The 23,545-nt window shown below is 38.4% G+C and overlaps 1 protein-coding gene across 3 annotated transcripts in view; it reads right to left on the bottom strand.

The window, feature by feature from the left end:
• LOC108707234 (multiple C2 and transmembrane domain-containing protein 1) overlaps positions 1-23,545 on the bottom strand; it is a 359,140-nt gene that overhangs the window by 27,977 nt on the left and 307,618 nt on the right. For all 3 annotated transcript variants that reach the window (XM_041580463.1, XM_018244369.2, XM_041580464.1), the window contains one exon: positions 19,865-19,918. In XM_041580463.1, the coding sequence (XP_041436397.1) occupies positions 19,865-19,918 (54 nt within the window). The remainder of the gene's footprint in view (positions 1-19,864; positions 19,919-23,545) is intronic.

Here is a 23,545-nt window from a genome sequence, read left to right as displayed (position 1 = left end):
CAGCATGCCGCCCCCCTAAAATCCTGCCACCCTAGGCCCGGGCCTAGGTGGCCTTCCCACAAATCCGGGCCTGCCTTCCCCCCTACATTTCCTGACTCATGGCAACTTACCTAGACAGTGGGCACATGTGTAGGGCAAAATAAAATTTTTATTTGATGTTTTGAAGGTTTTCTAGGCATTTGTAGTGCTGATACGTATTCCTCCATTGAAATTTGAATTTGGCGCCATATGCAAATTAGCCTTCGCTAGCGTAACTTCGCTTTACTTAGCGAATCAACGCTAGCGCAACTTCGCAACCTTACGCTACCCCTGAGCGCAACTTCGGATTTTAGTGAATTTGCGAAGCGCTGGCGAAACTACGCCTGGCGAAGTGTGGCGAAGTGCGCGAAGTTACGCCTGGCGCAACTACGAATCTTAGTGAATTTGCCCCTATATGTATACAATTTTTGATAATCCAATTACTTCATACCCATCCTAACAACTTTGTGCCATATTCTGCTCATTCCTTTCTCTTCTTTATACATTCTTGCCTCCATCACAACCACCTGAGCTATTCTTTTCCTTTTCCCACAACCATAGGCCATTCCTTTCTACTAAATACTAGACCATATACCATATGCAAGGGGCTGACTTTAGTAAAAAAAAAAGAAATAGCCTATAAAATGAAGTCTCTATGTACAAATATATATATATATATATATATATATATATATAAAAAAAAATATATATATATATATATATATATATATATATATATATATATATATAATGCATGAATATATTTCAACAAAGATACAATTGCACATAGAAGAGAAAAATTTAATACTTTACTCTATGTCTTGGCATTTTGCATATTTCACTCTAAAATGAGGATGAAATATAAAAGCTAGTGTGTTGTGAGACCTGAGACCTGGTAACTAGTAGCCTGTTAGCTCATTGTGTCCACATTCAATAGTCCTGCAAAATTAGCAATGAAAAAGCAAAACAGTGCTGATACTCTTGATGAAGTGGGTACTACCTGTACATGTACACTTTTATAACTCCCTCTCACTCAGGACTTCCCTCAGAGCTTAAACTCAAATAAAGTTAGTTTATCACTAGTTCTGTCACGCTGACTTTATTAACCAGTATTACCCAAAGCAGGATTTGTGGTTTCTCCTTCCTGAGTCTCCTGATATGCTGGGATCACTTGCTGCTTATTGGCTCTAAAAATAAAAAAAAATTCACATCCTCGTCCGATTAAACTGCTTCCTTGGGCCATTAAAGTGCTTCAAGTTTCCTGCTGCCATGGTGCATAGAGTTGTAAGTTTGAAGCCCACTAGATACCGTAATACATCATCAGTAACTTCTCTACTGTATATTTTTTTAAATTTACTTCCTTGTTTTGTGACAAAAAGGCACGCGATTTCCCTCCCCACCCCTAATTTGCATATGCATATTAGTATTTGGATTCGGTTAGGCCGGGCAGCAGGATTCAGCCGAATCCTGCTGAAAAAACCTGAATCCCGAACCGAATCCTGGATTCGGTGCATCCCTACTTTATACACAAACTGTCATGTTTCTTATGGATATCAAAGGATGTTAATGAATCCAACATGCAGAGTGAACAAGTCCTTAGCACCTAACTTGTATACAAATATCCCAATGCTCATAGGAGTCATACTAAATTGAAATATACTAAGTGGTCCCAAGCTACTGACACTGAACAGAAGTTCTCCAAAGGAGCAGATTTGAAAATATTTTCCAATAATTTCACACAGACAGTCTGGGCTTGACAAAAGGGGTCATCGTTCAGTTAAACCCCGCTGCCAGTTAGCGCTACAATGAACGTGTGTTCTGAACAGGAGAGCTTTTTATTATTAAGTTCGGCAGGATACTTGTAAACTTGAAAGGTGAGCGACAATTAGGTTGTTATATTCTCACAAATGCCAGCTTTGTCAAAGATTTGTCCTTGTGCCCCTGTTCGCCCCATGGTACTGGAATCTTTTGATGCCATTGTTACTACAGACAAGCACTTAGAAATAACAGGTCAATGCACACAATTTGCCAAGAGAAAAATACTCTTGGATAGTTTCTTTTCACATGAATTTTTTTTCCAACATGTATTTCATATTACTTGGGACTAGCCACAAAAGCAGAATGTTCTTAGTCCAGATGATAGATATCCGCAGAGCAAATTAAGTTACACTCATGACAGCAAGTGATTTACTCTTTGGTTATATGTAAAATAGTCAATATAGACCATACACACTTGTTGATGGTAGTAATATATAAATAGAAAATTCTCAGGTTTTTGTAGAACTCACCAGTTGTGAGTAGAGGTCCAGGTGCAGCGTCCTGAACCCTCAGCTTAGGGAGCAGACCACCATATAAATAAAAAGAGCAGGCACTTGCGAAGACCAATCTTCCAGGCAGACTTGTCAAATCATGAAGTAGTTTATTCCAGTACACAAGGATACAGCCTTACACATTTCATATCACTTAGATACTTAATCATAAGCTCATGATTAAGTATCTGAGTGATATGAAATGCGTAAGGCTGTATTGTATTGGTCTTTGCAAGTGCCTGCTCTTTTTATTTATATGTAAAATAGTGTTCAATTGTCAATTGTTCTTGAATTGTCCTCTAATTGTATTGGATGAGACTCGATGGACTTTCAGCAGAAGATAAGGAAAATGCAGCTATTTTTAACTTTTGGTAGAAAAGTTAAAAATAGCTGCATCTCCATCCACCCTACGCGTTTCGCACCCCTCAGGGTGCTTAGTCATGGGCTCAAATGGCAATCACAGGATATGAGCATTTATACACAACACAACCAATCAGAAAAATTGAAAGAAAAAAACAGAACAAAAAAAACATTAAAGAGACAGTACCTCTATTTCTTCAAGAGGTTAAGTATTACAAGATCCATAAGGATGTGGATCCCTTTGAGTGCCGGTCAGCTCTGCTTCCTTATCTTCATGATGATACTGACCTCAATAAGGTGCAATAGCAAATAAGTATGGTATCATAAATACCTTTCAGAGAGGCTGAAGATCTTAGGCTAATGCCACATGTCTCAGATCTCAGCCCAGAAAAAAAAGAGGATCTGCTTCTACACGTCTTGATGTGCCTGCATCCAGATAAATTACATTGTCCTGGGAGCAGGCACACAAACGGCAGAATTTGACACCAAAAAACAAGTGTTTGCGTTTAGGCGCTGAAATTTACTGCATGTGCCTGCACCCAGGACAGTGTAATGTATCTGGACAGGCACATCCAAGAAGCACAGTAGTGGATTCTTGGCCTCTGTTTCTCCCCAGGCTGAGAGCCACTACTGCTGGGTAAATACATGCAAGTATCAGACTGGTTTATCTGGTTACCAAAACCCCAACCACTGAGTCCCCCAACCCCTGTTGCAATGAGCACGGTACAATTGAGCCACCAGGATTGCTCCCGGGCCAACCCTGATTGTAAGCCCTTGCAGCCAGAGCCCTCACTAAACTGGCTATTTGTTTGTCAGTTGAGCTTTATAAATGATTCTAATAATAAAATATAGTATAGTAAGTACATTGATACAAGCACACATGAATCTCGTTTTGTCCATTAGAATGTTGGCCTGTATAATTAAGAATGTAATAAATAAATACACAAATAAAGCAGCTACAGTTTGGGAAACAGACACCTGATATGGTTATCAGATGATTACTGAGTGTATCATTCCATGATAGGAAATTAACACGTGTGACCCAGGACAAACAGCCTGGAAAGCCTCTCACACACACTAAATTACCATGATTTCAAATGATTTTTATTAGTGCAGCCCTCTAGCCGTTGGCATAAGAGTTAAGCTGGCACAACGGAGAACCATCTGGCATCATTGTGAGTCAGTCTGCAGCGTAACTCAGGGGTGAACGATTGCCTGAATCTGGAATTCTGAATGGTTTCACTACATATGCATAGTGGCGGGTGCTATAAAATAAATCTTTATAGCTCTAGAAATGTAGAAAGAAAAACAAGTTAGAGAGTCCTATAATATCCATGAAATCTATTTAAAATATTGAGACCCGCGCAGGGCCGGATTTGCATAGTGGGCGCCCCTAGGCCCATTGACGTTCGTCACCCGTGCCCCCCCTTTATTCAAGCAAATTTTCATAATCGAGACCTGAGTAATGTGGATTAGGCACGGGAAATTAACAAAATTATTGTATCTTCTGCACATGCCCAGTGTTTTTGAACCAATGTGGGTGTAGTTGGGCAGCATGCCGCCCCCCTAAAATCCTGCCGCCCTAGGCCCGGGCCTAGGTGGCCTTTCCACAAATCCGGGCCTGGACCCGCGTGTAGTAGGATTGTTTGTATGCCATTGGCCCTAACACTGAACATTTTTGAGACTCAAAATGAATGAATCACCTAAGTTTCTAAAGCAATTTAATTCAAATCCATTTTCTGCTGAAAACCTTCCAAATATTACTACTTTAAAAGATAATATTAGTGAGTAGTATATTATTATAATGAAATGATTGTGTTCATATAAATGGTATAGCCAGACCAGGACATGTCAAACTTCTGTTATTTTAGCACAACGTTGAAAGACAATAATGCTTCATGTCTGTCACAGCTGAGACCTGCCCAGTGACTACATGAAGAGGAGGACAGTCTGAATTATACCAGAAACTGACATTCTCTCTCTCTGGTACAGATATGGGATCCATTATCCGGAAACTCCTTATTCAGAAAGCTCAGAATTACAGAAAGCCCGTCTCCCATAGACTCCATTTTATCCAAATAATCTAAATTTTTTAAAAATGATATCCTTTTTCTCTGTAATAATAACTCATAATAATAATAACAACAACATTACCTTGTACTTGATACCAACTAAGATATATTTCAACCTTACTGGCTTCAAAACACCTCTGTTGGGTTTAATTAATGTTTACATGATTTTCTAGTAGACAAGGTATGAAGACCCAAATTACAGAAAGATCAGTTATCCAGAAACCCCCAGCTCCCGAGCATTCTGGATAACAGGTCCTATTCCTGTACCTTTAAGGTGTCATTTATAAACATATAACACACAAGTGCCATGAATATTCTATAATATATATTAGCTATAACTGGTGATTAGTGATGTGACTTATATCACAAGACTCGCTGTAAATTGTGTTGTGAAAAAATAATGTAATAATATTAATTAAAAATGTGTTAAAATTTTTTACAAGCCATCTGACAGTCCCATGACCTGTAAAAAAGCCTTCAGCCTTCTTTTTATATTTTGTCATAGAACTTCTCATCCTTATATTTCACAATATTCCCTATATTTATTTTAAGAACAATTCTTCCCATGCAGACAGGAAACAGTGATTGCAAACAAATCAAGCACAAGCTTAATGGCACAAAAGAACCCTGGAGCTCCCACCTCATTCAGACCAGACAGAAGCTCCAGCACATATTGTGTCTAAAGAATCGCTACACATCACTCTCAATTAAAGACACTGGAAATGATGTCAGACTTGGAAAGATATCAGCAAAATTTCATCTAATGTATGTGTGTGCACATTTTCGCATTGGCTGCAGGCAAATTCTTTTGGAAAAACATGGCTATTACTGTTAAATTGTACTTTTCTCACTGCACTTTTGGTCATAAATGGGCCCTATGGGATCTTTCTTGATATAAAGGTCTTCAAAAAGGTCCCAGGGAGGACTAAAACATCAACCTAATAAATTAGCACTTTTTGTTTTTCATTAAAAGACACCTATCAACAAAAAATGAGTTCCCCCAGCTGGAGTGAAGGCTGTATCATTAGTATTATTTATTATTGCAGCTTGCCATGACGTCACTTCCACCTGACGCGTTTCGCTGAATCAATCGGCTTCCTCAGAGCCTTGGATAGTGAGGCAACTGTGATAAGATTATTCTTTCTCTATACAGAATTGCCATTAACAAAGGGATGGACTATATGGCCTGCAAATGTGCTGAGTTTCTGTTTCAGGATGTTCAAAATGCAAACCTACACATATTTATGAACTACAACAACCAAATGCCTGGACCAGACATTGCACTTATATTGCAGCGACAGCTAAGGGCCACTTATTCCTGATCCAGGAGCAATATATGTCATTTTCTGTCACTTACAAGAGGAAAAAGGAATATATGTTTGCATATAAGCAGGCAGCACCTATTTCACTGGCAGATCAATTTGTATGCTAACACTGTTCTTCTCACAGTTCGTGACATTAACATGAATAATAAAATCCCTTATGACATAAGCGAAGCATCTGTAAGAAAGAATATTCATGTTTTCCAGGTCACAGTCGTCAGGACACGAAGGGTTACATGGATGAAAGAGAAAGGGTGCAGTGTTCCAGACAGATATCTATATTTTGTCTCCTCCAGTCCAAAAGTAGGTCACCAGGGCTACATGATCCCCAAACACAAAAATAAGGCAACAACACAAAGCGACACTCGCAGGCAACAAAGTACCCATTTAATAACAGCCCTCATCTCTGGCGCTTGGCAGAGCGGTTCTGTATTTATTGTGCAATAAATAAAGCTTAAATGCTTTGTAGCACTGCTTGCAATCTATCTACCCATTCACAGCCCGATAACAGCAGGGAATAAAATCTGCCATCGCCTAATGTCTTTTTTCCTCCTCTGTGAGCCTTTCTCCCTGCGATTTCATTATTTCCAACTGGATCTGCACACACTGTCATATCTGGGGCACTGCAACAGTAAATAAAGAGGGAGATATGATTCTGCAACACTTTATCACAGAAAAAAAAACGGCTTGAGCGGAAACAATAGCGCGGGAGGCTGAAGGTGGATTTGAGAATACGCTGCTATTCAAGCCATTTCCAAAGGAAGCAAAATCCCAAAGAGAAATCGTATCCTCCCTCTTGGAAAATGATCTGCACTTTTCTATTTCTGACAGTTAGAGATTACATACAACACTTCAGAGACATTCCACTTTGTCACCGAGTGGATGCTACATAGATTCCCATACTGCTAAACCAATCATTGACTTTTCAAACAGCAACAGCTTTTCTGTCACTCACACACTTTCTCTAAACAGCGTCCGCAAAGCTACCATTCTGTACATATCAGCAGGATTTATCCTTTATTTTTTTCAAAAATGAATTTAAAGCAAATTTCTACCTCTTTGTACACCATGCACATACTGTATGTCTAGGCTCAAGTATCAGCTAAACAACAGCTTATTATGAGCTATTGTCCTTTTATCTGATGTGGCTTTATGGATGGGATCTATTTCTAGCCAGAATGCTCTGAAATGCAGCATTGGCACGTCCCATGGAATGCTCATTCAACATATATGTTTCAATGATTTGCTATTACTCTGTAATAATCTGTACTTGATGATAAATGAGCTAGCATCAATCCATTATATAAAACAATACAAGGCATACGTTGCTCTACATTACAGTAAGACCCATTGTACAAAAAAGACCCCAAGTCCTAAGTATTTCTAGGTAACATTTCCCATACCAGAATAAAAGCAATTACAAAATGGATGGTAAATGCTGTGATCCAATTTCCAGCAGTGGTCCACCACAGTGCATACTGGTATCACTGGGCCAGACCCAGTCTTTGTAGCCAATCAGCAGCTGGAACTGTTACTTTGCATACTGGTTTTGCACCCGAGCCAAGCACCTAAAATACCTAATGACTGAATGGTGCCTATTTATAAGTGTCAGAAAATGGTAGGTTTCCCTTTTAATGATAAAAATGTTCATTTTATTCTTGCACTTTATTAAGGGCCACTAACTAACCAAACCATTTTCCATGACCACGTGTCACTCATCAGGCTCAGTATGCAAGAGATAAAAAGAATGTCAATTGCCATTATGCTAATTCAGACTGCTTTGTTGACTTGTGTGCAGTTACGCTCAATATCAGTGATGGGCGTCACGGTTTTGATGCCGGCGCCCGTTTTTGATCCTGGTGCACGTTTTTTGACGCCGGCGCCTGTTTTTGCCGCTGGCGTCCATTTTTTTTCGCCCATCACTACTCAATATACAAAGTTCTGTAGCACTTGGTTTGGGCAACTATTACTTATTACCCAGGTTTTTCTGAGCACCATTCCCACACAAGCAACTCACTGGTGAGTGAGTATTTGAGTTATTTGTGTTTAATAAATTTTAAACATTTGAGTTTGGAAACCTCAAAAAAAATTGAATGGAAGTTACAAACCAATGTCGAATGTTAGTGTGTGGCATTGCTTTTAATAGCTATTAAAAATGAAAAGCTTACGAAACAGGTGTTAAAGGAATTTAACTGATACTATGACATTGCAGCAGTGCCACCTCCATTACCAAATTATCCATTGGGGGTAGCAAGCTTTTATACACTTCTGCTTTCTCTCTGTACTCTGTAGGGCTGACAACTTTAAGCCCCCTGGGATCCAGGCGGGGCAGCATGGCAGTGAGCCCAGCAGGTGGATCGCTGACATCATGGGCAGATTGGATGATGTCATAGGGCAAGCTATGGTGTGACAATCAGCGATTGACCAATTGCTGTTGTCAATCTAGGAGAATCCTGCCTGTTTTGCCTTAATTAAAAAAACTGGGCAGTCACTTTTGACACAGGCAGCCCTTCCAAAAACCCAGGCGGTCAGAACTAGAGAGGTGGCAACTAGCGAATTTCTCCCATTTCTCTTTACCGAAAAATTAGTGAATGGAAAAATCTGGAAATCGATTTTTAGAAAAATTTGTGAAAATCATACTTTTTCACGAAAAAAACTTGAAAATTGGACATTTGCACGAAAATTTGTGAAAATCGGAAATTGACGCCTGCACCCAAGCTGACACTGGCATTAAAGTCAATGGGCGTCCGAATACTGTTGAAGCACACAGATTTTGACGCAAGCAACTTTACGACGCACATCGGGAGATTATCAAATTTATTCCAGCGAATTCGCCCATCACTAGTGGCAACTCTAGAACACTGCCTTGTTTTGATTTAGTTATTAAAGCAGGCTTAATACCATACCTTCCACCATGCAGAATTTCTTTACTATTTAAGAAAAGAAGAACTCTGGCTGATCAGTATGAGTTAAAATGGAAATTATATACTGTATTGTCATTTGTAATATGAATATGGGAACAGAGACTTTTAAACCATTATTCTAATATGCGCATATCAGAAGATGTCTGTCCATGTGCTGTAGTAGATAACGCATTCTTTCTTATGAAATTGTCAGTCTTAATTGTATATAAATTATGATCTGATTTGGTGTTACGTTCAGCAGGAATTGACACATTTCCCTCTAATGGAACCTATTAGATAGAGAACTGAATGAAACATTCGAAAACTGTGTGTGACCAGTCCAATGGGAAATGAACTGCTTGCACTACACCAGGAATTTTGTTTAAAGAAAAAGTGAATGTAACCAATGGAATTTCTGGAGTAAGAAAATCAATGAAAGCATTCCAATAGCAAATTGCTAGAGCTGTATCATAACCTATTTTGTTCCAACAAACATTTACTGATTACTCAGTTGATAATGTAAGTCATCTGTTCTAACACAGACGGTGTCATAAAATATAATACAGTGAGTCTGATGCTTGGGAGTTGTTTTCAATCCTTAGCAGAATTTGGTTCTACAGTTCTATTTAATAGGGTTTTACATTTATATACCTAAAGAGAAAATTAATTTTCATATTAATTTTCATATTAATTTCTAGTGTGATTTAGATAATTTAAATTGCTTTTAAAAATTTAATTTTAGAATTGTGTACTTTTTATTTTTTCCCTTTCCCTGGCCAGCACTGCCCAACACCCAAGAAGCAGATTCATTTGGAGGTTGAATATTTATTATTGGTATGTAATTATTATTTTCATTGTTTTACTTTCTACTCAGGGCCTCTCCTGTTCTATATTCTAGTCATTTAATTTGAATTGTTTTTTTTCCTGTGATTCAAGACAATTACAGGATAATTTTTTTTAGTTTGCAATTTTCAAACTAAAATTTTGAAGATTTATCAAATAAAAAAAAAAATCTGAAGAAACTGCATTACTCTCCCTGGTATCTTTTAAATCATTTTAGCATTCTGAGTTTATAAGTATTACTTGAACTATGAGAAAGGGAGGGCATCACCTTCAATATGCATCTGCTGTATACAGCAGTCTGTAAAAACTCTTGCTTCAGCATCTAATGCATGCTTTATGAAAGCCTTTTATCAATTTGTCTATGCAATGACAGCCTGTTATTTCTAAAAAAAAACAAAACAAATTACAGCCAACAAGGTTATAATAATCTTTTTATGAAATACAAAAAAATGGAACACTTAGCAAGGTCTCGCTTAGAAGTTTTGTAACTATATAATACGCCAAAGGCGAGGGGTGAAAAGTTATATTCCATCACACATCAAAGATCACTTCTGGAAATGTAGCCATACGGACCTCATCAATAGCCACCAACCTGCCTTCTCCTTGTGAAAAAGTGACTAATATCTGCACTAGCTTTTAAGAAAGACACTTTTTATAATCACCCAACAATCTGCTAAGTGAAAACATATGGGCTGGCTTATGCAAAGCCTACCAGGGGTCTTTGCAGAATATAAAACAGGTGCTGTAGCTTTGTGGCATGTAACATGGCACTTAGCCTCACGTCCAAAGGTTACAGGACTAATAGCTGCCTTGTGGTAATCAGAGGAAGCACAGACACTGGCCAGGGCACAACAGCTGGGACACATTTGCATACCTGCAGCATATGTTTCAAGTTCAATTAAAGAGAGGCTTTGGCTCATCTATTAACTTTATTTTACTTTTACCTTGTAGAACAATCCTCTGACCTCACTGTACTATTATTCTGGAGTAATTGACAGAGTAATAACATGAATATGTTGTAAAGAGGATAGGAATTTTGCACATTGTCCTTATTGTACTGCAAAATGGAAATGGAAATGCAAAAAAAAAAAATATTTTGAATTTGGAGCCAAAATGTGGCGGTGTGACGTCACATTTTTGGGCGCTGACGTCAACGCACCAGCACCCGAACCCATGCGGTGACCATGGTGGACCCTGTGTGGTTCCTTGTTCCCTGCTTGGTTTATGTGTTCCAGAACCCTTCCTTGCCCTGTTACTGTGGTTCTCCCCATTTTGGCCTCTGTCCTGTTCCTGGATTCTGTTTGCCTGTTGTCTGTCCTGACTTCTAGCCTGTTACTGGACTCTGCCCCAGCCTAGCACTTACCAATAGCTAGGATATAGGCTCCTACCTGCCAGTCACACCTTATTGGCTCAGCCTGATAAAGTAGCTGATTTATCAGGATTCGAATATAAATGTTTACTGCGATTCAAATTTATGAATTTGATTTAGGGTTTCCAAAACTTGAATGTTCAAGTTAAAAGTGCGAAATTTTTTTTTGAAAAACTTGAATATACAACTTTGCCACCTAAAACCTTGTTAGTTCATGTACAGTAGAAAATAGGGGGCCGATTCACTAAATTCGAGTGAAGGATTCGAATGTAAAAAACTTCGAATTTCGAAGTATTTTTTGGGTACTTCGACCATCGAATTGGTTGAATTCGTTCGAATTCGAACGATTCGAACGATTCGAAGTAAAAATCGTTCGACTATTCGACCATTCGATAATCGAAGTACTGTCTCTTTAAAAAATACTTCGACCACCTACTTCGGTAGATAAAACCTACCGAAGTCAATGTTAGCCTATGGGGAAGGTCCCCATAGGCTTGCCTGTGATTTTTTGATCGAAGGATTTTCCTTCGATCGTTGGATTAAAATCCTTCGAATCGTTCGATTCGAAGGATTTAATCGTTCGATCGAACGAAAAATCCTTCGATCGATCGATCGCAGGATTTGCGCAAAATCGTTCGACTTCGATATTCGAAGTCGAACGATTTTAGTTCCCAGTCGAATATCGAGGGTTAATTAACCCTCGATATTCGACTCTTGATGAATCGGCCCCTAGGAGTTGCCCTAGGCAAAATTTACACAATTTTTTTAACTCAAGTTTTTGAGTTTTTGAAGAGTTTTTAGACACATTCAAAATAGTGGAATACAAAATGCATTTCAGTGCATTCCAGTTTTTTTCAATTGAGTTTTTTCGATTCAAATGATTTAATAAATAAGCAAACATTCGAGTTTGGTAAAATTTCGAGTTGAATTGAGTAAAAAAAACTCTAAAATTCACAAATTCGAATTTTGATAAATAGGCCTCAGAAATCATAAGGCTGACCTTCTCAATGAAGGTTACATTTATTACTAGACATGGATGCTTATTATTTCTTACCACTTATAAGCGCAGCCTTACTTCATGTAAAACTTGATGAATCTAAAAGGGCCACAACATTCCGTTGAGATTCATCATCCAATCTGCTGACTTCCAACAGAAAACTGCCAAGTTCACTGGGGAGCATTATGTTTCCATCCTTATTCAAGTGTAAGTTTGCAGAGAAGATTGTTAAGGGGATAACAAATCACATTGAGTTTTTTGACATTTCTAATGCTTTCTGCCAGAGAGTGAGTTCTTGCTGTGTTATGTAACTATACATCTCTACTAGAAGCAAAGGTCGAGGTTGTAAATTAATAGAGGATTTTTTCCTTCATCCTTTAAAAGCTATCAATTCTGCACCAGGCTATTGTATGTGTTTGGCACTCCAGAGTACAGGTAGAGGATCCATTATGCGGAAATCCTTTATCCAGAAAGCTCTGAATTATGGAAAGGCCATCTCCCATAGATTTCATTTTATCCAAATAATCCTAATTTTTAATAATTATTACTTTTTCCTGTAATAATAAAACAGTAGCTTGTAAATGAACCAAACTAAAATATTATTACTCCATATTGGAAGCGCAACCAGCATTTTGGGTTTGTTTAATGTTTACATAAAAATCTAGTAGACTCTAGAAATTTATTTCAACATTTCCAGCAACAAACTCCAATCTATTCCGCACGGGGTTTTTTGACGTATTTATTAGTAGATTTTGCCGACAATATGCTTTATGGGAAAAAATTAGAATTTCACTTTTTTTTTCGGATTTTCACCCGAAAATTTTTTTAAGGTTTTTTTTCCCAAAAACTCCGAAATCTTCAGGGTATTGCACGAAACCCAGCTCACATAAAAAAATCATTGGAACTTCTTCCATTGACTTATTTGCAAACTAGACAGGTCTGAAATGCTGGATTTTCTGATTCGGACTTTTCCATCCTCGGGGTATAATAAATTCCGAAAAATTTGTGATTTCTTAAAAGAGTCAGATTTTATGCTAAAAAATTACACATTTTTCAGGATTTTTGCATTCAGAGGGTATGATCTAAATTATGGAGAGATCCATTATCCGGAAAGACCTAGGTCCCGAGCATTCTGGATAACAGGTCCCATACCTGTATTGAGAAGATGAGAGATGCAAGCGATTGCCTTATTTTCTGAATTTGGCTGAATAATATTCACTGGAAAACTGGAAGCAGTTTCCTTAATTAAATATCTATTTAATATATGGCTGATATAGGCTTGAAATGTAAATAGGTATGAGACCTGTTATGCTTGGGAACAGGGAATCTTTCCATAATTTGGATCTCTGTAATTTAACTCTAGCAAAAATCTTAAACGCAATAGGCTGGTTTTGTTTCCAATAAGGATTAATTATATCTAAGTTAGAATCAAGTACAAGTTACTGTTTTATTATTACAAGACCATAAATACAAAAATAATTTTTAAAATATTAAAATATTTCATTGAAATGGATCTATGGGAGATGGCCTTCCTGTAATTCAGAATTTTCTGGATAATGGGTTTCAGATAACAGATCCTGCACCTATACTAATAACATAGATTTATATTTAGATGGACTAGCCGTGGATTTTGGAAACAATTATTTATGTGGGAAACACCATCCTACATAATCAGGTGGTTTATTATCTTGTCCTAGTAGAATAATAACCTATAGTCATTCTTTGTTTCAACAACATTGTTTGAAATCATGGCATAGAAAATTATATCTTTTTTTTAGGGTTTCATTTTAATATGGCTGGAGTTTGGCACTATATATTCTGACACAAGGTCACCCATTTTGACACAAGGTCACCCATTCCGATTAGAAGAAAAGAAGTTCCCCCTAAATATTCGGAAGGGGTTTTTTACAGTGAGAGCTGTGAAGATGTGGAATTCTCTCCCTGAATCAGTTGTACAGGCTGATACATTAGATAGCTTTAAGAAGGGGTTGGATGGCTTATTAGCAAGTGAGGGAATACAGGGTTATGGGAGATAGCTCATAGTACAAGTTGATCCAGGGACTAGTCCGATTGCCATTTTGGAGTCAGGAAGGAATTTTTCCCCCTCTGAGGCAAATTGGAGAGGCTTCAGATGGGTTTTTTGCCTTCCTCTGGATCAACTGGCAGTTAGGCAGGTTAAAAAAAGTTAAAAGGTTGAACTTGACGTGTGTTTTTTTCAACCTCGCTTACTATGTTACTATGTATATTATACTCTTATGGGGGAATATAATTAAAATTTCAAGTATTGTTTTTGTTTTTTTGCATATGTTTAGCGATGCTAGCAATGTAAAAAATATTACATTGCTTATTATTGCTAAGCAAAAGTTAGCGTTAACACCTGCTCTGGAGTTTCGGTAAATATTTTGTTGCAAAAAAATCCCCTTTGCGATTGCGAACTTTTATTACATACTGTTCACTGCACATGTTCACAAAAGCCATTTGTTTGCAAACTTTGAGAGGAAGTCGTTGAGGTCTCAAATTGTTCATAAAGGACGCAAACAATGAAATGTTGGTCTCTAACATTCGCAAAGGTCTTTGTGAATGTTCTTTGCTCTAATGAAACATATTATATTCCCCCATTAGAGGCTTATTTATTGAAAGTCAAATTTTAGTGGTTGTAGAGGTTTTTGAAACCACGACTAAACTCACAAACTCTAAAACCACAAATAGTCATTGAATTTATTAAAAGATACAATTGTAAAAAGTGTGAAGGAAAAAGATCGCAATTGGATTGTAAATAAATGGGCCTCTTAACATACAAATAGAGTACAGCACTTTCATCAGCTCTCACATAGGGGCAGATTCCATAACCGGCAAAAATTGGTCATCGACTGCTTCGCAGCCATCGCAACACTTCGCCAGGTGTAAATTCGCTAGGACAACGCCAATTCCCTAAAGTTGCATCCAGGGTGAAGTTGCACTAGCTTTGCCTAATTTGCATACGGCAGGAAATGCAAATGCATTGACGTATATGTTGCAGCAAATACATTACATTACACAAGTCCAGGGAACCTTAAAAAATAAAATAAAGTTGTTATAATGCCCTACATATGAGCCCAGTGTATAGTTTATGTTCCATATGTTAGAAAATGTAGGGGGGAACCTGGTTACCCAAAAACATTTTTACGAACCTTTGCAGGCTATCACTCTGACGCCAGCATTTTTTGGGACTTAGAAAATTTTTGCACTACAAATTGAGGAAGTCCTATGCACTCCATTGCACTTCGCCTGGTCTGAGGTGGCAAAGGCAAGTCTGGCGAATGAGGTAACGTTCAGTAAAATCTGCATCTTAGTGAATTTGCGGAGTTAAGTCCGTTCGCCAGAGCGAAAATTCGCCTGCCATTAAAGTGCAAAGCAACGCTAGCATCTATCTCCTTTGCTAGCGAAGTTACACCTGCGCCCATTAGGGAATTGGCGAAGTTCCGAAAGGATGTCACGCTGGCGAATTTTCGCTAGCGTTAGTCACTTCGCCCTTTAGGGAATCTGCTCCATAGTGTTTGAAGGCAGCAGCCTTTAGAAGACCTCTACACATCTACCTTCTGGCCACAGGAGACAGTGCCTCACCTAGCCTCCCTTAATTAAGATACCAATCCATCAAACATTGCAATACCAGGAAAAAGGAGGAAAAAACGGTCTTGGACAATATTTAAAATGAAACTGAACATCTGCCCATGATAGAAATTCTGAGACAATAAATCAAATACTGATTTCTGCTACAATAACACCCACAGAGTTGAAGTCTGCACAAGGAAGGGTTTTTGACTGTCAACATCTAAGCAAAACTAGTAAACATATGGATTCCACATGCCATGGTACTGTATGTTGATGAATCAATTTTCCATAGATGCAGAACAGACGTGACTTTCTATTTAGTGATGGGCGGGTTCGGTCTGACTTACGCAGTACGTCCTTAGGCAGGTTCGGGTTGAACTTTAGCCTTCATTCCACCTCTGTGAGCAACTTTTTATATACTTGTGCAGGCCCCGCCCCTTTCATGATATCACAGGGGGGCAGGTCAAGCACAGGTATATAAAGAGGGGAGTGCGCTGGGTTAGGGTCAGGCGCAGGCTGGGGGGGCAGCTGGTTAGGGTCTGATGCTGGTCGATTTTCGCTACCTGCACATCACTATTTCTATTCATAATTCAGAAGAGTTATTCTTAAAATAGTCCCCATTTGCAACTGATACTTGCTTCTGATTTTATACAGCTATAGGGACTGCCACTCACACCTACTGCTTTATCTTCCCCTTTAAATTTGCATGAAATACCTGCAGCCGGCTACACCCAGGACTCTAAGGGGCCGATTCACTAACTTCGAGTGAAGGATTCGAAGTTAAAAAACTTCGAATTTCGAAGTTTTTTTTTTTGGGCTACTTCGACCATCGAATGGGCTACTTTGACCTTCGACTACGACTATCGAAGGATACTAAGTATAAATCGTTCGACTATTCGACCATTCGATAGTCGAAGTACTGTCTCTTTAAAAAAAACTTAGACCCCCTAGTTCGCCATCTAAAAGCTACCGAAGTCAATGTTAGCCTATGGGGAAGGTCCCCATTGGCTTGCCTAACTTTTTTTGATCGAAGGATTATTGGATTTATTTAAATCCTTCGAATCGTCAGATTCGAAGGATTTTATCGTTCGATCGAAGGAATAATCCTTCGATCGTACTATCTGCGCTAAATCCTTCGACTTCGATATTCGAAGTCGAAGGATTTCAATTCCCAGTCGAATATCGAGGGTTAATTAACCCTCGATATTCGACCCTTAGTGAATTAGCCCCCTAGTGACATTGTGGACAAAGAGGCTAAACAGTTTCATATAATATTAATTGACTGTCCCATTGCCTTCCACTATAACTAATCAGCCAGAGCCATGCCTACTTCATTTTGTCCAGTAGTATCTTTACCCTTTTATTATTATCTAGGTGCAGGAGCTTTCAGGAAACGAAGAAGTAAATCTAAAATATAGAGAAAGAAAGAGGTATTCCTAAGGGAGTGATTTAGGGAATAAAGGGAGCTTGTGAAGGAGAAAATCATCCCCTCCATTCTTTCATGAATATCACCAATTCCCTTTTTCAAAAGTTTAATTGTAACTTCTTTTCTTTTGAAGGTTCCTGTAGCAGCAAAGAGATTTTCAGGTATTGTAAAAAAAAAAAAAGCAGAGGCAGCTTGAGACCTTTATCACTGCACTCTTGTGTGCAGCAAAGTAGTCCTGCTAGCAGAATCCATTCCTTTTGTGGTACAAGGTCACTCTAATTTCCTCCCTCTGGTTTTCATATTCCCACAAGGACGACCAATTCAAGTGCTATCATATCCTGACACAATGAATTGTGGAAACAAGCCTGTATTTCTCGTTCTCTCTCCTATTTTTCTGTACTGTGGCTGAACTGAATAGCGGACTAATCCAACACTATTAACCCTTCCAGTACCCGATAGCTCACCATATACTTGCCCCAGTACCAGGTGGACAAAACTGGATTTATCAGTTAAAATGCTGATTGATAACATAATGCTTTACTTATACTGTGTCAGAAAACCTTTATAATGGATATTATACAGCAATTCTCTGTTCCAGCTGCGGGGCAAGGATGAAAAACTGATGTGTTTCAATAGCTGTGAAAAGCCGCTTCCACAATCCTAAATTACAATTAGCTGGACATAAAACCTAAAATTGGAGCATCTTGTAGGTTTTTTATTAGGGGCCAATTAACTTAGCTCGAGTGAAGGAATAGAGGGAAAAAACTTCGAATTTCGAATGGTTTTTGTGGCTACTTCGACCATCGAATGGGCTACTTCGACTTCGAATCGAACGATTCGAACTAAAAATCGTTCCACTATTCGACCATTCGATAGTCGAAGTACTGTCTCTTTAAAAAAAACTTCGACCCCCAATTCATCACCTAAAACCTACCGAGGCCAATGTTAGCCTATGGGGAAGGTCCCCATAGGCTTCCTAACAATTTTCCGATCGAAGGAAAATCCTTCGATCGATCGATTACAATCCTACGAATCGAAGGATTTAATCATTCGATCGATTATTCCTTCGATCGTTCGATCGTAGGACTAGCGCTAAATCCTTTGACTTCGAAGTCAAAGGATTTCAATTTGGCAGTCGAATATCGAGGGTTAATTAACCCTCGATATTCGACCATAAGTAAATTTGCCCCTTAGTGTTATTGAGCAATAATCACAGGCATAAAATCAAGTGATGCTAATTCAGATCTAAGGGAGGTGCAGTTTTTTCTGTTACCTACTCACGGAGCTACAAAAAAAGGCTCGTACTGATGAGCGTTCAAACCTGCACTTGCCTGTGTTTCGTTTAAGGGCTCTTACAGATGAGTGAATGAAGCTGCGCTCCCCTGCGTTCCAGTTTTATGCGTTCAGCCGCAGGGGAGCGCAGGAGTAGACACATTAAGTTTTTTTCAGTGGGGCTGTACTCACACAGGCGCATGTAGGCTCTGAACGCAGGAAAAATGCAGCATGTTGCATCTCAACCTGCGTTCTCAACATGCGGTTGTGTGAGTACAGCCCCATTGAAAAAAACTGAATGCGTCTACTCCTGCACTAAACCACAACCGCATATTGGCTATATGCTATTTACCAAATAATGATAATGCTGATGGCAATTTTAGAAACCACACAGAGCAATGTAGTGAATCATAAAGGTTTGGTTTTACAGCAAAAACAATGTGACAATTGGGGGCCCATTCACTAAGCTCGAGTGAAGGATTCGAATGAAAAATACTTCGAATTTCGAAGTATTTTTTGGGTACTTCGACCATCGAATTGGTTAAATTCGTTCGAATTCGAACGAAATCGAACGAATCGAAGTAAAAATCGTTCGACTATTCGACCATTCGATAGTCGAAGTACTTTCCCTTTAAAAAAAACTTCGACCCCCTACTTCGGCAGGTAAAACCTACCGAAGTCAATGTTAGCCTATGGGGAAGGTCCCCATAGGCTTGCCTGTGATTTTTTGATCGAAGGATTTTCCTTCGATCGTTGGATTAAAATCGTTCGAATCGTTCGATTCGAAGGATTTAATCGTTCGATCGAACGAAAAATCCTTCGATCGTTCGATCGCAGGATTAACGCTAAATCCTTCGACTTCGATATTCGAAGTTGAAGGATTTCAATTCGAGGGTCGAATTTCGAAGTATTTTTAACTTCGAAATTCGACCCTTAATGAATCTGCCCCCAAGTCTTCAGTGGTGTCTATTACCTTTTAAATGACCATCGTAACAGCCTTTTTTTTTTTACAGCACTATCTGTTCTAGGTACAGACCAATTTGTAAGGCGCAAGACAGGACACATTTTTGTCCTTCATAAACAGTTGTCACTGTAGCTATCTTGGAAAGAGCTATCAAGATCGAGACAAGCTGAATTATATTTGTTCCTGACAGGAAAAAAAATATTTGACCCAGCTCTGGACTAAGAAGAAAAGGATTTATAGCTCTCTATTCCTTCTTGCCATACACTGCAGCATTGTTAGGATGATGAACAGTCTGCTCAGTTCTCTGGCTTAAAACATTTCATTTTTTCTTTTTTCTCCCTTTAACTGTCTGTAAGAAAACAGTGTTGTGCCTAAAGTCTGCTACCCCAGGTACCCAAGAGCTCAGAAGGATAATTACCTTGTCATCTTTGTCATCCTCCTCCTCTTCGTCCTCTAACATGTCCTCCACTACCTGCGGCACAAAGAGAGACAGGTTACGATTTTATAAGAATATGGCTTTTCTGCTTTTGTTAGTTCCGTAATATTTTGATGGGGAAAAACTTGTTTTTTAGTCGCATTGTAATGAGCATAATGTGAAAGCAGCATCTTTAAATTCAAAGTGGACAGGAAAGAAATCCGATATAATAAAAATATATAAAATATTCCCTAGAGCTAATTTTATGTTAGATTTTTTTCAAGGTAGATAAATAAATGTTGCACAGAAGCAGCCTGCAAGGGTTTCTTTTAACCTGAAAACGAAAGTATTTTTATGTAAAGAGAAATATACAGAAAATAATGTAAGGATAATAACAGTCACCAAGGAATGCCACAACAATATAAATATATAATATAATAAATATACAGGTGGTGGAACTATAAAGTGACCTCTATAACCTCACTATGTAAAGTAGGGGTTCATTATTTTTTTATTATAGATACGTCATGTTACATAACATCACTAATCATCCAATATAACTGATTACATCACTAACACTGTTTATAAGCATTCAGAAAGCATTTTGTGGCCACCTGTTTAAAAGTAAACATGCTATTGGTTGCTATGGGTTATTGCCCTTATATCACAAATGTCCCTTATATTACCTTTATATTACATGTAGGAGAAATCTGCGTTTGGTTGCTTGCTAAAAGTCTCACTCCATTTGTAGGAACTGGTCACATTTTGAGCTGTTCCAGTGAAAATTATCATTAGTATTAACCACTCCTGGTTACATTTGGGTGCCAAATGTTAGAAACCCCCAAGTGAATGTATTTACTTACCTGAACCCCGGGCCGTTGCTCCTATCAGCAGAAACTGCACCGGCCCGAGGTTATTCCAGCGAGCACCACAAATCCTCTTTCGGCTTCTTCATTCTTCAAATTTCCCGGCGCAGACACATGTGCAGTAGAATGAAACAGCCACATTTTCAGTTAAAGTTCGGCTTTTCACTCTAATGCGCATGCACACCCGCGAGAGGCAAAAGGAAGCCGGAAGCAGATCGCTCCGTGGTGATGGTTGGAATAACCCCGGTGCTCTTATAGGAGCACCGGCCCGGAGTTTCCGGTAAGTAAATACATTCACTTGGTACCCCCAAGTAGAGTCCTGCAGCGGGCCGGGTACCGGCGGGTTACCCGCAAAAACCTGCGGTACCTTGCGTGTTGAGGGGAGAAGTTCTGGGTGCCGGTAAAGAAGCGGGTGAGCGGTTCTGCGGGTTTGCGGGTCGTGGGTCGACAATCTCAATAGCAATATTTACTCCTTTTTTCTGGTCACGGCAACGTCCGATGATGTCACTTCCGGTTTGCAATGACAGCACTTCTTGTTTTACTCCTTTTTTTCTGATCACGTCTACTTCCGATGATGTCACTTTACAATGACAGCACTTCCCGATTCTTGATGATCAGCGGGTCCGGGTTGCGGATAAGGTACTTGCGGGTAGGGTCGGGTAGCTGTTCCAAGCGGGTAAGAATGCGGGTTGCGGGTCCGGGTTGCGGATTGCAGGTTGTGGGTATGGGTCGGGTACGGGTACGGGTCCCAAAAAATGGACCCGCGCAGGACTCTACCCCCAAGTGCGAGACGACTTTCCTTCTCCTTTAATGCTCTCTTCTTTCAGGAGTTGGAGTCAGATATTGGTTAATAGTTAGGACTGATACCACTAACGCTGCCTTTGGGGGGCTCTATTTTCCTAGAAGATGTATGAGAGCTCATCGTTTTAAAAATCAACATAAGTCGTGTCTCTCTACATGCAAGATATGTGCCAGTTAGTTAGTTATTTTTATTTTGTTGTAATTTTGTGTGTGCTGGAGTTGATTATTTGAGGTAGCTCTAATATATTAGATATTGATATATATATATATATATATATATATATATATATATATATATATATATATATATATATATATATATATATATATATATATATAGAGCAGCTATATAGGCTATATGATGCCAACTCCTGCAAGAAAAGAGAATCAGGAGAGAGAGATGCTGAGAGTGGGACAGTTATAAATAGCTTGATTATTTTAGAAACAGTACAAAAATTTTCATTGATTGTATCTAGTAAGTATCTTATTTCAGCATAATGAAGCTTATATTAAATGTTTATTTTCACAATAGTTATCCCCGAATCTGCCCCGTCTGCCCCAACCCTAAAGTGTGATTGTACCTCTGTAATGAACACAATTTTGTACATTTTGAGCATATTGTGACTTCTTTAAATTATCTAAACTTAGTTTTATTGAATGCACCCTGGATGATTAAAATGTATTCTTGATACAAATAGATTTACTGTATAATATATGACTATTCTTAATACAGACAGAGACTTTAATTACTCTAAATATCTTTCTGAGGTTCATAATATACGACATTGTAAAGCATGCTGTGTTCGTTTAAAATAACCATGAAAAAAAGTTTTGGATCCAGCCTGGTTAGAAGACAGCAGAAAAATGCTGGTTAGTTTTTCCAATAAATACATGGTCAGAATTAAATTGAGAAGAAGAAAAGTAATTTAAACAAAGTGAAGAAAATAAATATAACTTTGCTTTTGACAACACTTTGGACACAAAATTGCAGTAATTGCAATCGAAACCAAAATGTGTCCCCATTTATTTTGTCTATTTTGATTTGTTCCATCCAAATGCATTTAATAGGCTACTGCTTTTGGCTTTCAGTTGAGAGGCTGGCAGGGTCTTTAGAGTCTTTCAAATACTCATCCAGATAGCTTTGTAGGTCCTGACCTGCAGGATAAATGCACTAGCTCACCTCTGTATGATAGAGGTGTTTATCAAGGATACATGCTGCACATTATAATGTAGTCTGCCTCCTGTCTGTCTTAACTGAGGTGAAAGGGCCATTTAAATCACCTTTCCAGACCTATAGGGATAAAAAAATGTGGTGAATTCTATGAAGGTAGTAAATTATATGGCAGATAGAGATGATCTTGTTGTTTTCCAATATAAAAGAATAGTAGATTAAGTTATTTTTGTCACTGAAACATGGTGCTTTTAGTAAATGTTTTCATTTATCATGAAATTCAGAAGCAAAGGGTCAATGGAGGGGCAAAATGACTCCATAAAGAAAAGGAATTACTAGGTCCGTTACCATATAGTTGAGAAATGACTCAAATCTTTCATCCAAGATAACATGAAACATGTCGGCAATGACAACTTAAACTGAAACTTGGGCTAAAGTAAATATTTTTGTATACAGGTATGGGACCTGTTATCCAGAATAATCAGGACCTTGGGGTCTTGATAAAGGTCTTAGGAGCAGACCGAAACGTTGGCCGAATTTTAATGTAAATTAATAAATATGGAATTTTAATTTTTTGTATGCAAATCCTGGTGTGCATCTTTTTCTTTTTTGCTATTTATATATATATATATATATACATATACATATATATATATATATATATATATATATATTTTTTTTTTTTTTTTGTAATCTCCTGACGAAGATCAGGAAAGAAAACCCTGTGAGTGTCGCTCTTCTTGCAAATACCTATTACCTTTGTGCTGGCACCCAGGTTGTTACAAAGTTAACGGAGAGCACCTTTGGACTCGATGTATATATATATATATATATATATATATATAT

Source organism: Xenopus laevis, chromosome 1S (genome assembly GCF_017654675.1).
Source record: "Xenopus laevis strain J_2021 chromosome 1S, Xenopus_laevis_v10.1, whole genome shotgun sequence".
In the NCBI taxonomy this organism is placed as follows: Eukaryota; Metazoa; Chordata; class Amphibia; order Anura; family Pipidae; genus Xenopus; species Xenopus laevis.
This window is presented reverse-complemented; position numbering and strand designations above follow the sequence as displayed.